The sequence below is a fragment of the Ammodytes marinus genome, assembly GCF_949987685.1.
Source record: "Ammodytes marinus genome assembly, chromosome: 15".
NCBI classification, from domain to species: domain Eukaryota; kingdom Metazoa; phylum Chordata; class Actinopteri; order Uranoscopiformes; family Ammodytidae; genus Ammodytes; species Ammodytes marinus.
Genome location: NC_137219.1, coordinates 19940324 through 19955964, shown reverse-complemented (window position 1 = coordinate 19955964; position 15641 = coordinate 19940324). Strand labels below are relative to the sequence as shown.

Sequence of the window (15641 nt, the reverse complement as noted above, 5' to 3'; positions counted from 1 at the left end):
ATCAAATCGTACTATCTGATATGGGTGGGCGTAACAGGATGACGACAGGGCTGTGCATGCGCCGTCAAAGCTGTGATAATAAGCAACAAAAATGGCTGTGGATACTTAGTTTGAAACGGCTTTGGCCTTGACACTTATGGAAGATGGCCCTCAAATCTTTCATTAGCAAGAAAGATGAATTTTCTGTTTTGCCGACCCTTGAGTTTGGAATCTCTATTGCTCATCGCCAGACCCTACATCGTTCTTGATGTGGGACTGGATTTCCAGGCCAATATTTCCCATCAAATGTTATGATTTTCACCATTATTTAAGTATCAAAGCAAGCTTCAGTACACAGACCAGTTGCCCAGCAAATGTGATTGATGCATTGATGTCATTACATCCGATGAGAATGCTCATTAATAATGAGCTGAAATTACCCTACTTTCTAATTTCAATAGTGGTGAGCCTCGACCCTAGCCTGGCATTCCCAGACCTGCCACTAGGCGCTGGCAAATTAAATTTGCTGCGCCTGTTGGTCTGGCCACGCTCCGTTGAAGCTTTATTAAGAAGACCAGAAATCTTGGTCTCACGTTTCAATTGGTTCTATCTAATATGGGCGCGCCAGATCCCTTTTATATGGTACTCTGGGGAGGACGTAACCGGATGACGACAGTGACGTGCATGCGACGTCGAAGCCGTGATAGTAAACATCAAAGATGGCTGCGGATATGTTATGTGAGTTTGAGACTGCTTTGGCCTCGACCCTTAACGATTTGGAAGACGGCACTCAAATCTTTCATTAGCAAGTAAGTGGAATGTTGTGTTTTGCCGACCGACAACGGCAAACGTTTAATTTAACAGTTTAACAGCTGTTCGTTAAACGAACGGGGATTACGTCACCTTGTGCATCGCTCTGATTGGTTGTAGTGCTATCCAACTGCGTGCAGTGGCATTTGAAATGCATGAGTAGGAGCCGCCCCTTGAGTTGGAAATGACTATTGATCGTGGCTACCTCGACCCATTATTGCTTGTGAAGACTTCATCTTTACAGGATCCCCCTTTTTATATCCATTCTTGATAATATCACCTATTACCTGTTAACATGTTTAATGTTACAAACCGGTATGTCTCGAACATTCTACAGCTTTCCCGATCTTTCAATGCCCCAGTCCTAACTTTTTTAAAATGTGTTGCTAGCATCAAATTCAGAATAAGCATATATTTTCGAAAAAAAATTAAATAGATAGTGTAAAATATATTGCCTTTGTATTGTTCTCAACTTGATTGTCTGTGAAAAAGGATTAACAAATGATCACATTCTGTTTTATGTTTCACATAACGTCCCAACTTTTTCGGAATTGGGTTTGTATTAAAGGGGACATATTATGCTACATCTCGGTTTTAAAGGTGTATTTCCAAGGTCTACTAGAAAAGGTTGTCAGTTTTGTTTACTTTTGGCCAATGCAGCATAGAGACCAATGTAAAAAAATGTAGCTTCATTTCTATCGCAAATATCGGCACACTAACCAGTTCTAAACTAAAAGCTGTACAACTGAACCTGTTCAGACAGGAGTCTGAGCTGAAAACTGTGAAAATGGCATCAAGGTTTCTGATTTCCCTGACATTATCCTCAGGTAAATACAGTTTAATTATGTCACAGTCAATAACAGAATATGAGCTAAGTATTAATGCATAAACTCTCTAAACTGGTAACATACACCCTGTTTTACGTTTGTCTTTACAGGTCTGTGGAATGATCTAGCCCAGTGAAGTGAAAAAGCTTTGGTTGTGAAGCGATGCTGAGTTGACGTGTAAAAATGTACAGTAACCATAATGGAAATTAATGTATCCTGAATCATGTCAAGATTCACTGGAAAGGCATTGTCTTTTGTAAAATGTATGGTTGAAATAATTATGCTTTAGATTTGTCAGAGCTGCAAATGATCTGACACCATTTCATTATCTACTACACTCAACAAAAATATAAACACAACACTTTTGTTTTTGCTCCCATTTTTCACGAGATGGACTTAAAGATCTAAAATTCATTCCAGATACACAATATTACCATTTCTCTCAAACATTGTTCACAAATCTGTCTAAATGTGTGATAGTGAGCACTTCTGCTTTGCTGAGATAATCCATCCCACCTCACAGGTGTGCCACATCAAGATGCTGATCTGACATCATGATTAGTGCACAGGTGAGCCTTAGACTGTCCACAATAAAAGGCCACTCTGAAATGTGCATTTTTTTGCTTTATTGGAGGTCTGGGGACTCAGAACCAGTCAGTATCTGGTGTGACCACCATTTGCCTCATGCAGTGCAACACATCTTCTTCGCATAGAGTTTATCAGATTGTCAATTGTGGCCTGTGGAATGTTGGTCCACTCCTCTTCAATGGCTGTGCGAAGTTGCTGGATATTAGTGGGAAGTGGTGCACGCTGTCGTATACGCCGGTCAAGCACATCCCAAACATGCTCAATGGGTGACATGTCCGGTGAGTATGCTGGCCATGCAAGAACTGGGACATTTTCAGCTTCCAAGAATTGTGTACAGATCCTTGCAACATGGGGCCGTGCATTATCTTGCTGAAACGTGAGGTGATGTTCATGGATGTATGGCACAACAATGGGCCTCAGGATCTCATCACGGTATTTCTGTGCATTCAAAATGCCATCAATAAAATGCACCTGTGTTCTTCGTCCATAACAGATGCCTGCCCATACCATAACCCCACCACCACCATGGGCCACTCGATCCACAACATTGACATCAGCAAAGCGCTCACCCACACGACGCCACACACGCTGTCTGCCATCTGCCCTGAACAATGTAAACCGAGATTCATCCGTGAAGAGAACACCTCTCCAACGTGCCAGACGCCATCGAATGTGAGCATTTGCCCACTCAAGTCTGTTACGGCGACGAGCTGGAGTCAGGTCAAGACCCCGATGAGGACGACGAGCATGCAGTTGAGCTTCCCTGAGACGGTTTCTGACAGTTTGTGCAGAAATTGTTTGGTTATGTAAACCAATTGTTTCAGCAGCTGTCTCAGTGGCTGGTCTCAGACGATCTTGGAGGTGAACCTGCTGGATGTGGAGGTCCTGGGCTGGTGTGGTTACACGTGGTCTGCGGTTGTGAGGCCGGTTGGATGTACTGCCATATTCTCTGAGACGCCTTTGGATACGGGTTATGGTGGAGAAATGAACATTCAATGCATGAGCAACAGATCTGGTTGACATTCCTGCTGTCAGCATGCCAATTGCACGCTCCCTCAATGCTTGTGGCATCTGTGGCATTTTGCTGTGAGACAAAACTGCACATTTCAGGGTGGCCTTTTATTGTGGACAGTCTAAGGCGCACCTGTGCACTAATCATGATGTCAGATCAGCATCTTGATGTGGCACACCTGTGAGGTGGGATGGATTATCTCAGCAAAGCAGAAGTGCTCACTATCACACATTTAGACAGATTTGTGAACAATGTTTGAGAGAAATGCTAATATTGTGTATCTGGAATGAATTTTAGATCTTTAAGTCCATCTCATGAAAAATGGGAGCAAAAACAAAAGTGTTGCGTTTATATTTTTGTTGAGTAGATATTATCTAGTAGATAATGTATCATTTGTATTGTGATCACTCATTCATAATAAAGTTTTACTGTTAAAACATGTATTGTGTTGCTTACTGTCACTGTTTGCTACCTGTAGTAAAGGATTACTTGAAACTCACATTTTCATAGTCAGGATGTTGGACTAAATTTCTGACCGCATAGACTTATACATTTTTAATTTCACCCCTTTATCTCGCTGAAGATTTTGTCTGATAAAACAGTATCATTACATTTTAAAAAGACCAAAAACATCCTTAAAAATAAAGCAATTTGGGGTGCTCCGGTGGTGTGGTGGATGGAGCGCGTACCGTGTTGGCTCCGGCCTTCGTTGCAGTGGTCGCGGGTTCGGGTCCGACCCGTGGACCTTTGCTGCGGGTCATCCCCCCTCTCTCTGTCTCCCCATTTCAACTCTGTACTATCTAATAAAAGCTTGAAAATGCCAAAAAAAATAAATAAAAAAAAAATAAAGCAGTTTATTCATAGCCAGTGGAATGGAAATATAAAATGTACATATCAAACAGAAGCAAAGCCATAACTTTTATGTAACTGTCCAGTTTTGTTGGGCCCTGAAGAAGACCACCTGTCCCACCCAGTGATCATCCTCCTCTGATGGAACAGATAGTGTGACGGTCCTGGTTGGTCAACGGACACCTCCTCAAACACAGGGGCTGTGTTCGGACTGCCATACTAACGTCCTACTCATACTCATTTTGACTTCAATTTGAGTATGTGACGGTTGGGTATGCGAGTTTGGGTATACGAGAAATTCCCGGATGAGTACTAACTTCCGGGAAGATTTTGGGTATGAATCGATTGTATACTTTTCCTACTCAACCGCCCCACAATGCACTGGGTCAATTCTACCCGCCCAGGAAAATGAAATATTTTCGAGCAAGTTGCTAGGCAACGACATTGTTTGGGGTCCGCGATCTGACAGCTGTAGTGCAGTCATTCATTCATAAACTCTTACAATAGATAAGAGACGAAGATAAAATACATAACAACATTAGAGTTACTAAGTGAAATGAGTGATGTGAGTCTGATAGTGGAGAGAGATCAGAACAGATCGCTGTTCTGTTCCACACACCGCGGCTCGTCCAGCTCAACTCACAGACAGCTGAGTGCTGTCTGACGAGCCGGACAGAGAGCGTCGGAGGGATCCTCCGCCTCCAAAAAACATAATTATAAAACAAGAGGTATAAAACACAGATGATGAACACAGGACTGTAAAAATCGAGTTCAATATCTAACCTGTAGAGGGCGGTTATACGCTAAACAGCGTCTAAACTGCCTGAATCTTATAAGAAGAAGAAGAAATTCTTCATGGCTTGAGTATACTTCAACTGAAAACGTTTCGACGCACCTCGCATACACAATCGATCTTTGAGTAGACACTATGTAGTATATAGATGGTGAGTATGTAGGATGTAGGACGCTAGTATGGCAGTCCGAACACAGCCAGGCTCCGTCAGGTCACACAGATACCTGTAAAACATGGCACATTCAATGTTACATCAGGTAGCCTAGCTGACATGTATAGGCCTACATCATACATCTGTAGTTATGGAAAAGCCACAAACTGATGAAAATATATTTTTTCTTCCATTATAAAATAAGATAGGCTACTAATAAATTCAGTATGGCCCTTGCTCAAGAAGCAACAAGTTCTGAGTGATACTATGTGCTGTTTGAAATGTATCGGACAGGAAACAAACGCCAGCAGAGGCAACTTACAGTATTCCTGTCTATGTGTACATTACAGTCAGTGCGTTTACATGCAGACTCATAATCGGGAAGACGATTACAGGGCTTCAACAGGACTTTTAAACTGCATGTAAACACCTTTTATCCGATCTACTTCGCACACAAATCGGCACAATAACGGACAAGAGAAGTCGTATAAGAACACCTAGATAACTCGTTCATTGTCGGCATTCTCTCTGCATGTATACAGGGATCGGATATCGCATATCGGACTTCTCGTTCTGTGCTTGTGTGCCTGCGCGTTATAGGCTACACCATGGGTTATTGCCGGAAGGGAACCGGACATGGCTCTAAAACCACTTGTTGAAAGCATGGTTGAAAGGGCTACAGCACCACCTAGCATAGTGGAGACAGCCATGCATCGGACATTTATCCGATTCCTGAAAGGCCATGTATACTCAGACAAGTGACACGGTCCGTTCGAGTGTCTAGTTCGATATATGTCTTAATCCAATCTAGTTGTGCCATGGAAACGCACTGACTGGAGATCATGTAATAGGCCTACTGCTGCTTGTACCACAACTGCTTATAACTACACACTGTCCGCAGACTTATGTGTGTACTTTTGCTATACAATCAGACAGCTAGCAGGTAGCAGGCTGAAGCTATTAAAAAAAACTCAGTTTCCAACACACCATACAGTTTCACCGTCTGTTTTTCACACAGGGGCTGTCACGACAGGACTAACATGAGCTCACAAAAGAGCCAAAGAACAGTCACTGCCAAAGACTCACATCTCTAACCGTTACCATAAAGCTAACGATAAAGCTAGCGGACACTAACGTTAACGCTAACTACTAAACCCCCCGGCATTCTCTCATTTCAGTCGGTGTTGGTTATTATAGGAGGGATGAAATAAAGCACATTACAGACATTGAACTAACAAACGGACAAAATTATTTTAAAAATAGGACTACTTACATTTCGGACGGATGGTGTCTCTCAGTCTTCCTGGCACAGTCTCCTCCACCGTCCAGTAAAAAGGGCTTTGATCACACTAACAGATTGCAAACCTTTGATGGACATAGCCTGACAAAAAATAGTAAAAAGTAAATCCATTCAGTCCTAGTCTGCTTCGAGGCTGGGTTGTGATGGTAGCTTGAGGATGAGCTAACACTGCAGCTTGCTTCTACTCTGTTGTTGCATTAGCAAGTGGAGGCTCAGGTGTGTGTGGTTACCAACGGGGGCGTGTTGATTTGCCAATCAGTTGCCGAGTTTCTGGCGAGCTTTCCCATGGGGGTATAATATGTTAATGAAAACCGACCAATTTCATCACTAGTCGGTGTATTTTGGAACAGACCTTCAAATCCCCCATTTTTTTTAATAAGCATCCCAGAAGAAACTGACATATTTGTCTTTTTGAAGCTTGTGTGTGCTGGTAGGGACCCCAATAACCTATAAAGTGTGCCCAAACAACGGAAAAGTCAGTTTATCATGATATGTCCCCTTTAAAATCCTGTTATTTTCAATCTATATAAAATTCATTTAGAATTAATTTTTTGATTTTCCCTCCATTAGAAACTATCCTGTCTCGTAATTGTGAACAATTATTTGGTAAGGCTCATATTTGGAACCCCATAATGACTAAACTATGGTTTCGCCCATGGGTCGGATCAAGTCAAACAATTAACGAATTTGAAGCAAACCCTAATTTGTTCAAAATGAATTTGAACGAAACCTTTTATATAGCACAGACATTTATTTTGATTTTTTTTTGCAGTCAACCTCTTCAGTATGTAAAGTTTATGCATTGCAAGTGTTTGTCCATGTGAATATCTCAAGAGATTTACTGGTGACAAGACCGAAGATGAGAATGAGGTTGGGTGGTGACAAGGTAGAAAGTGATGGAAGGGGAAACCGATCTGTCATTGCAGCCACTCTGAGAGACATGACTTATGCTCCCATCAACTACTAGGCTTGTTTTGCTGCCCCGCAATGTATCCACTGTGCTGCCGAGCTGTCACAGTTCCACACAGCCCCAACCAGAAGCCTTAACTTTTGTTCTTCTTTGGGTTGAACAGTGCACAACATTCATACAAGTTTCTAAAAAGAGATTAGGACGAGCCCATGCAGACACTGATGGTCACATATTTGCATCACCCCTGGCCCTGATCTCTCAAGTGTTCATCAACTTTGAAAAGGGCAATATTCTGTTTTACAGAAACAAACCACTATCAATTGTATTTTTTTTCTTCTGCTTCTAATCACTGCCACTAATGTCACTTAATAATACCTAATAGTCACAAAATTATTTTAAGTACATCAAAATCAATTTTTAATATACAACTGTACTGTAATGTTTTCAATCGTTGTGGTCATTCCTCTGTATTTCAATGGAAATGATTTGTGTAAAGCATTGGAAAATTAATAAAAGATAGTGGACTACTTATTATCGACAGTGATGTAGGAGGCATTTGATCAAATTCCACCCAAAAGGGAAAATGAGAGAGTAAAATCTGTTGCAATATCAATTGAAAGAGGGGGTGGACACAACTGAAAAACAGCAGAAAGAGATTACAATGAATCGCATCATTGCAATCATATATTGCTCATATCTGGTGAGAAACCAGATTTTTCAAGTCCACAATAGATTTTGAGGCCATTGCCTGGGCTGCTGTATTGGACTGCAATATATTTGTGTTTTTTTCTCTTTATTTGATCCACTCCTTGCATATTAAGAAATGTCTTTATTTCACAGTCAAGTCACTTCAGTTTAACTGGCAAAAATTGGTTTTCCATCAACAATGGGCTGTTTGTTTATATGTCGGATCAGCCATCAATCTTATTGACTCTTGTGGCTGGATTTTGATGAGGCCTGGGGAGACGGTGTAACACCCCCACTTCAATACAACAATTTCTAACATGGACCAGTACAATGGGAGGAGGGGCTTGTAGAGAGGACTTGTCGCTTGTTATGTGATATATTTAGGCTTCACTGATTCAGATCAAATGTGTACAAAATCCTAGGGAATTATGCATCTCAACGCTGTATTCATCCAAAGATTATATAGATTGGTGCAGCAGCTACTGGAGGTTAGAACGAAATGACACATCGAGCTTCATTGCGTATGTACATTTGCACCTCGGAGGGTTCTTCTGCAACTACCAGGGGCTACGTGGGAAGATTAGCTAAGAGTAGCTTGGCTTATTTGAAATGACACTAATGCCTCATTTCCACCGAGTAGAGCGGGTCGGATCGGAGCGGCTCAGAGCGGGACAGCTCACTTTTAAGAATCTCGGTGTTGTTTCCACCGCGGACCCTACCTTTACTGGTAGGGCGGGGTTTATGACCCTACCCTTACTGGTAGGGCGGGGTTTAGGCTGGACTGCGATATCCGCCGCCAGAATATGGGTCAAACTATAGGGTTGTGGAACAACTGTGGTCAAGCCAGCGGTCTCTCGTTTTTGCTTGGTCAAACCAGCCGCTTCTTTATTTATTCCCCCCGTGTTGTTGTGAGCACAGAGACTGCTCGGTGCAACTGATAAACAGTGAGCGAACAGCGCTGGCTACGTGACATCGTAGCAGTGGGACACAGTGTAGCCAACTGATTATTTTAATGACGAGGTAAAACACCACACAATAAACAGTGCCGCGCTCACATTTTCGCCAAAACAAGACTCTCTTCACTCTAGCCGAGGTGCGGCGGAAATGATTCTTTCGACCAACTGTGGTCAAGCCAGCGGTCTCTCGTTTTTGCTTGGTCAAACCAGCCGCTTCTTTATTTATTCCCCCCGTGTTGTGAGCGTGTATTTAGCCTAAAACTATCTAGGCTATGGCGTAAACACACAGAGACGGCTCGGTGCAACTCAGTGAGCAAACAGTGCTGGCTGCGGCAGCTACGTAGCAGTGGGACACGTAACTAAACCAACTGATTATTAATGACGAGGAAAAACACCAAACAATAAACAGTGCTGTGCTCACATTTTCACCAAAACACAGACTCTCTTCACTCTTGCCGAGATGAATACACATGGCGGAAATGATTCTTTCGACCAACCAATCAAATGACGGCAGCGTGTAGCTCCGCATTTTCGGTCCGCTTTCAGGCGGCTAGTACCCCTACGGAGGAGTACTGAGATCCGGAGCGGCTCAGAGCGGTTAGGTGCGCTTAAACCGTACCCTACCCAACTTTTTACAAATGAAAAGCCAAACTACCCGGACCGAACCGCTCCGATCCGACCCGCTCTACTCGGTGGAAACGAGGCACAAGATGCTATAGCCACACTAGCCCCTCTGTGAAACGGTGCAAAGTATTTGAGCTAAGTGCTAATGTACTCATGCTAAAATGTTCACCATAACAATGTTAATATGCTGATTATCAACAGATGTAATGTTTACCAATGCTCACCATCTTAGTTGTTGGCATGAAAACATTTGACACTAAAGCATGATTGACACAGCAAAAGTACAGCGGAGGCTGATGGGGAAGCCATTAGGTTTGCAAAGTAGACTTTGGTTTGAAGATGGTGCAAGATGAAAAGTCACCACTTAAAATGTCATGGCAATCTGTTCAGTTGTCGAGACGATTATCTTACAACAAAAAATGTCGACCTCAAGGTGACGCTAGAAGAAAACTCAAGGTTTAATCATGAGAATTCATCCCACCGGGACCATGAATGTCGTCTCAAAATGTCATGGTGTTTCATCGCAATAGGTGTTGTGATATTTCAGTCTGGTACAAAGTGGTGGACTGACTAACCCACTGACATTGGCCCCATTAGAGCCACGCTGCTAACGTAGCTAACGATAGAAATCAAGATTTAGTTAAAACAACAGGATTACAGGCGCGAGGCTGATCTTTCATTGTTTTTGGTCACAAGAGTAAGCTGTTACAAAGGCCACCTGCTGTGACTCAGTGTGTGAAAAGTAGTTAAGAAGCTAGCAAAGCGAATAGAATGAACATACGTTTGAATCATCCTCTCTCTGCCACTAAGTGATAAGTGGTTTAAACTTTATCAAAAAGAATAACCTTTAAAGAGCCTCACTCATATGTAACCTTTGCAGGTACAATAATCTAGTCAGTGCCAGACTTTAAAACTAATTTAATTTGCCAAATAATTCATGTGATCCAACTTTAAATCATCCTGATTTGAGGCAAAATATTTGAGGCCTTTCAACTGAGCCCTAGTCTGAATTCCATCCAGAAGAACACATTTGGACCGCTTCTTGACTATCCGATAGATAGAGGCTTGGGGGTATATCAAAGGTTAGGAGCCACAGAGCTTTACTATCAAAAATAATAATTGTATAACTTGAATAAACTCCACAAAGAAGACATTCATTAAATCTGTAGACAAATAAAGCTTATGCTATTTCTAACTCGTTAGAACTGCTGGAATGTTTGTTTCTCTGACTTAAGACTTTAAATAGATATTCGGTGACTTGGCATTAAAGGTCAGAGAACATTGCATTAGATTGAGAGTGGGTTGAAACCGCCCTGTGTTCATTAACTGTGTTGTGTTTAAAGGGATCTGTGAAATATTCACCTACTAAGAGATCTGTGCTGTGTTGCTGTCATGATTTCTGTCCTCAAAGTCAATTTGTCCGGTCCAATTTATTTCACTTTTGTGTATCCCTTTTAATGTGAGGTTAATATTGAAAATGTAAGGCATTTGATCCCTTTTTTTCTTTTACACAGTTTACATGCGTTCACATTTTAATCAAAACCAATCAACCCAAAATTGTTCCAGGAGAACCGGATACACAAATGACACATTGAGAAAAGAGGATTAAAATGGTCATTGTGTACGAAATAATTGCTCCGCTTGGCAAAATATCAATGCTCTTCTCAATTTCAACAGACAAAATCTGGGATTGCTTTGCTGTACAATGAAGAGACCAACAATACCTATGATGTCTGCCTGCAATTGACCAAAGAGGTATTAACCATACAGAAGCTGGATGTGGTTTGCACAAGTGGAACTGAATCCCATGTAAATGTAAGTGCGCCCGAGGGCTCCAGACACGCATTGTATAATTCATGCCGCATAACCCCAGATTCTGTTTCAATGTTCACAATATCCTTTTGCCAATAAAAAACTCCCACTTTCTAAAGCACAGAACTGTTGTACTGCGAAGACAGGCGACTGGCGGTCTGGGCTTAAGCATCAAAGTAAGGAGATTACTTTTGATTATGGAGTGAATGAAGTGGATGTGAAAAGGCTTTGGGTTGCAGGGATGACTGTTTGCATGAGAAAGTCGTTTTGGCTTTAAAATCTCGCCATTGTAAGTCAACACTGTTCCTTCTCACCTTTTGTCTCTCTTTTCAGGGAGGTGCAGAGCACAACGTGCCCGTGGTTATTTCAAAGATTTTTAAAGATCAAGAAGGTAAGTATTTTTTTTCCATTTTGCAATGTGGATTTGGAAATGGATTTCAGATGCAGTGTTAAATGTCATTTATCAAGTTGATTTTATAAAAGGTTAATGCCACCAGAAAGAATCTCTGGACTTTAACAGGTGACATTTTATCCCAACTATAATTGTTTTTGTGCATCTTGCATTTTGAGGGCATCAATTAATTTAGATGTTTCTTGTAATAGAACGTATTAGGTTGGGACATAATACAAGTGTAAAGATAACTGGTACATTTTTGAGAGAGGAATATAAGGTAGATTTTTTTCAGAGGAGAATTTTATTATCAATCACATGTCTAAATTTTAAAGGGGTATTCGATCGCAGTGTGGAGAATTTGTAAAAGACAGAAAAGACCAATACAAATAATTTAATGAGTCATCCATGCCTGCTAAATGCTTATTTTAAACCCCAGTTTGTAATTACCCTAATGACATCATGTTATTTTATTTTCTCAGACTTTGGAAAGCTCTCTCCAGAGCCACAGAAGTTATTATTCAACTGCATCGGTTGAGCATTACTTCTGGTGAAAAGTTAACTAAATATAATGGGTGATATCTGTGTCCCTTTTTATTTTTATATTATTTAAAAAAAAATATTTAGAAATCTAAATTGTTTTAAATATGAAAGAAATAATAATGTTAAAACCAAGGCTATGTGATATAACACACATGAATATTAGAATTTAGTTGACCAAACAGTTGAGTTCTGATGTTCTTCTTCAAACAGTCTAAAGCAGTTAAGATAAACCTATGCATTAGTGTATATTTGGTGCTCTTTTAAATTAGAATTGCTGTGTGGCTTAAGCCTTCCTAACCTTACACATAACATCACCACCAACAAAGAAATGTGTAATAATTATGATATTGGAGAGTATCTGTATCGGCCAATATCCAAAACCCAGATATCGGAATTGGATCGTACTGAAAAATAGTGAATCAGTGCATCTCTTATGTTTTGCACAAAAAAAAGGCAAAAAGAAAATTTGAGAGCTTCACATTCTAACATGTATTGTTGATAAGATGTTCAATGTATTTCCGTTGTGAGGAGAAACAATGAAGAAGTGGCCGGAGCAGAAGGGTTAACGTGACCACGTTGTTAACTAGATGGAGGAGAAAATTCTTCAAATCATGTTGTGCCAGTGAAATTGTAAGAACCGATGACCTCCCAGTATCTTGTTAAGATGATCATAGTCTAATGCGAGTGAATCATTTCCCTGTAAATTGTCTCTTGGCCCACATCCCTCTAATACCTATTTGGAAAACGAGAGACTCGTGTCTTCGTATCCCCGGGGACGTTAAGAGCCCTTTTCACAGAGCCTTACAAATCTTTTCACAACAGAGCTCTCATTGTCTCCTCCCGGGCCGCTGCAAATGAGTTTATATCCTGATTAGTTTCAAATTTCATGCCTTTCCTGTGTTCCTTCTCTGCGCCGTAGGATGTTGCCAGAGATTAGTCGGAGTGAGACACTGATTGCTGTTTCCACCACATTAACGTGTATAAAATGAGCTATTATTTTCTAATGTTTTCATTAACCTCTTGACACTTGACAATTGACGCCCTGCAGCCGATCAGACGGGGAAGCTGTTCGTCGGGGACGCTGTGTTGCAGGTTGGTACATACGGTTTATGACTTATATGCTTGGAGGTGGATCTGGGTCGCTGCCATGAGTGGCAACTTGTTCCATCTTTATTTCGACAATCTTCTGTATTGACAGTGTAATTTCATTTCGGGGAAATAGGAAGGGGTTTAATTCTTGTGAGGTTTGAACTGCATCTTTTTAATCAAATGAGTCTTTCCATGTGTTTGTGCTGTTCAAATATTACATTTTGAATCATAATTGTGATTTGTATTCAACTAATGAATTCCTCATCTCATTCTGTGGTAGATTAATTATAAGGTCACCACTAAATAATAGTTTGTGTTGATTAGATTAATCATCAAACCCCAAAAGTGTTCTGTAATGGTATTCAATAACCTTTTAAAAAGTAAATTAAAATTAAATCCGTCTGGCAGGTTTATTGGACGTGCTGTTTATCTAGAATATCAAGTAGATTCATTGGACATCCATGCAATATTAACATTCCTATTGGAAGTTGTTATGAATTGAATTGCTGTTGCTTCAGACTTATTTGAATTGTCACACTGCAGAATATTGCATCTATTTACATAGTGTAAGCCACAGCAGGAGAGGCAACATCAGGGTTGGGTTAAGAAAGGATTCTAATATGAAATAGAGGACAGTGGGCCTCTGCACACAGATATTACAACAAAAACAACCTTGTTTTGGTTCTCTTTATGGTCATTCTGTGTCCCTGCGATCATTTTGCAGCTCCTCATGGTCATTTTGCGTCTGTGGTTTTGTGTTTGTTCGTAGTTGTATGTGTTTTTGTGGTCATTTTGCATATATTTGTTGTTGTGCCAATTGTGTTTGTTTTGTATCTTAGTTAATTAATGTATCCTCATTGTAAATTGTTAGTTAGTAAATGCTAAATAAGCATTAACTTACAGTTATCCTTAGTTAAAGCCACTACGAGTAACATGGCACGTTGGCGTCCCCTTTGGACAAAAGCGGTAGTATTTTTACGACGCCAGCTGTCGTGAAGCTGTCGTGAAGCTGTTTTCTAGCTTGTGCCAGGCGTGCGAGATTCAAATGATCAGGAAGCAATATAGTGCATGTCCGTGTGTTGAAAGTGTGAGGGCACCGGACTCTTTTCGGCTCCGTGAGAGTGGTTAGATAGTGACACAGCATCAACTAATGCCAGTTCACTTTGTTTTAGTAGGCTACCGCTCATTCATTTAGGAGTCTAGTTCGCTCGGTTCGCTCCCGTGAAATTGTGTATATGTTGCTCCCGCCCGCCTATCTCTCCCTTTTAGCTTTTCTTCATTGCATTTTCTTTTTTTTCTTTGATGATTCAGCCCCGTTATCAGTCATTATGACGACAAACAACTGTCTCAAACAAGGCTCCCGCTCCCCTTCCCTCACCTGGAGGGATAGGCTTCTCAAATTGCGTTGTTGCGCCACACTGAAATATGCGACCAATACTGGGTGTGCGACCAGACCAAATGCAGTAATAAAAACTATATTAAAAACGTCTTTCTTTGCACTGATGGTCTCGTTTGCTGTTAAAGGTAATTTATGATTATGTGAGGAAACATGAGGCTGTTTAAAGGATATTTAAATGTTACTCGGAGCTGCTTTAATGCTTAACTAAGTACTTAGTTATTCCTTAACTAGTACAAGTTAAGGCTTAACAAAGTTAGCCATGCTTAAAATGCATAAACGTTGCATTAACTAACTGTTAATAGCATTAACTAATAATTAATGTTTTTGTTTTTAAAGTATTCTGCATTGTGGTGGTTGTGTGTCCTTTTGTTGTCTTTGTTATAGTTTCTGCGGTAACTTTGCAATTTTTTTAAGGCTGTTTTGTGCCTATTTGAATTTGATTTGCGTCTCTTTCTGGTTTTGTTTGTTGTTTTGCGTCTGTTGTGTGCGGTGGTTGCTGTATCTTTTTGTTGGTCCCTTAAGGTACGAACACACTGCACTCCGCGGCGGTTGGCCGCACGAATCGCAGGTTCCGCGCCGCGTGGTCATATTGTGTCCGCCGCCCGCCGCCCGACCAGAGTAGCCTTCTCCTACTCTGGGGATATGCTGGCGCTGGTGCTAACCGGTGCTGAGAGCACCAGTCTGCTGTGCTGATGGTGCTTTACCCAAGCTAACTGGTGCTAACTTGGTTCATAAAGCAAAACTGATAGCTGTACACAGCAGGCAACAGACACATAGGCTATTCACAGAACTTATGGGAGCAAACTGTGACTATTATGTTTTCATTCATCTTAATTTCCTCTGTCAGTCGTCCCGAAGCGAGTGACGTCGGGAGGAGCCCAACGCTGATTGGCTATCGCGGCGCGGCCGGCGGCAAAAAGT

The 15641-nt window shown here is 41.2% G+C and overlaps 1 protein-coding gene across 1 annotated transcript in view; it reads left to right on the top strand.

The window, feature by feature from the left end:
• sntg2 (syntrophin, gamma 2) overlaps nucleotides 1–15641 on the top strand; it is a 108261-nt gene that overhangs the window by 31590 nt on the left and 61030 nt on the right. The window contains exons 2-5 of the mRNA XM_080042002.1: nucleotides 11164–11301; nucleotides 11418–11474; nucleotides 11632–11689; nucleotides 13281–13324. Of these exons, the coding sequence (XP_079898128.1) occupies nucleotides 11164–11301; nucleotides 11418–11474; nucleotides 11632–11689; nucleotides 13281–13324 (297 nt within the window). The remainder of the gene's footprint in view (nucleotides 1–11163; nucleotides 11302–11417; nucleotides 11475–11631; nucleotides 11690–13280; nucleotides 13325–15641) is intronic.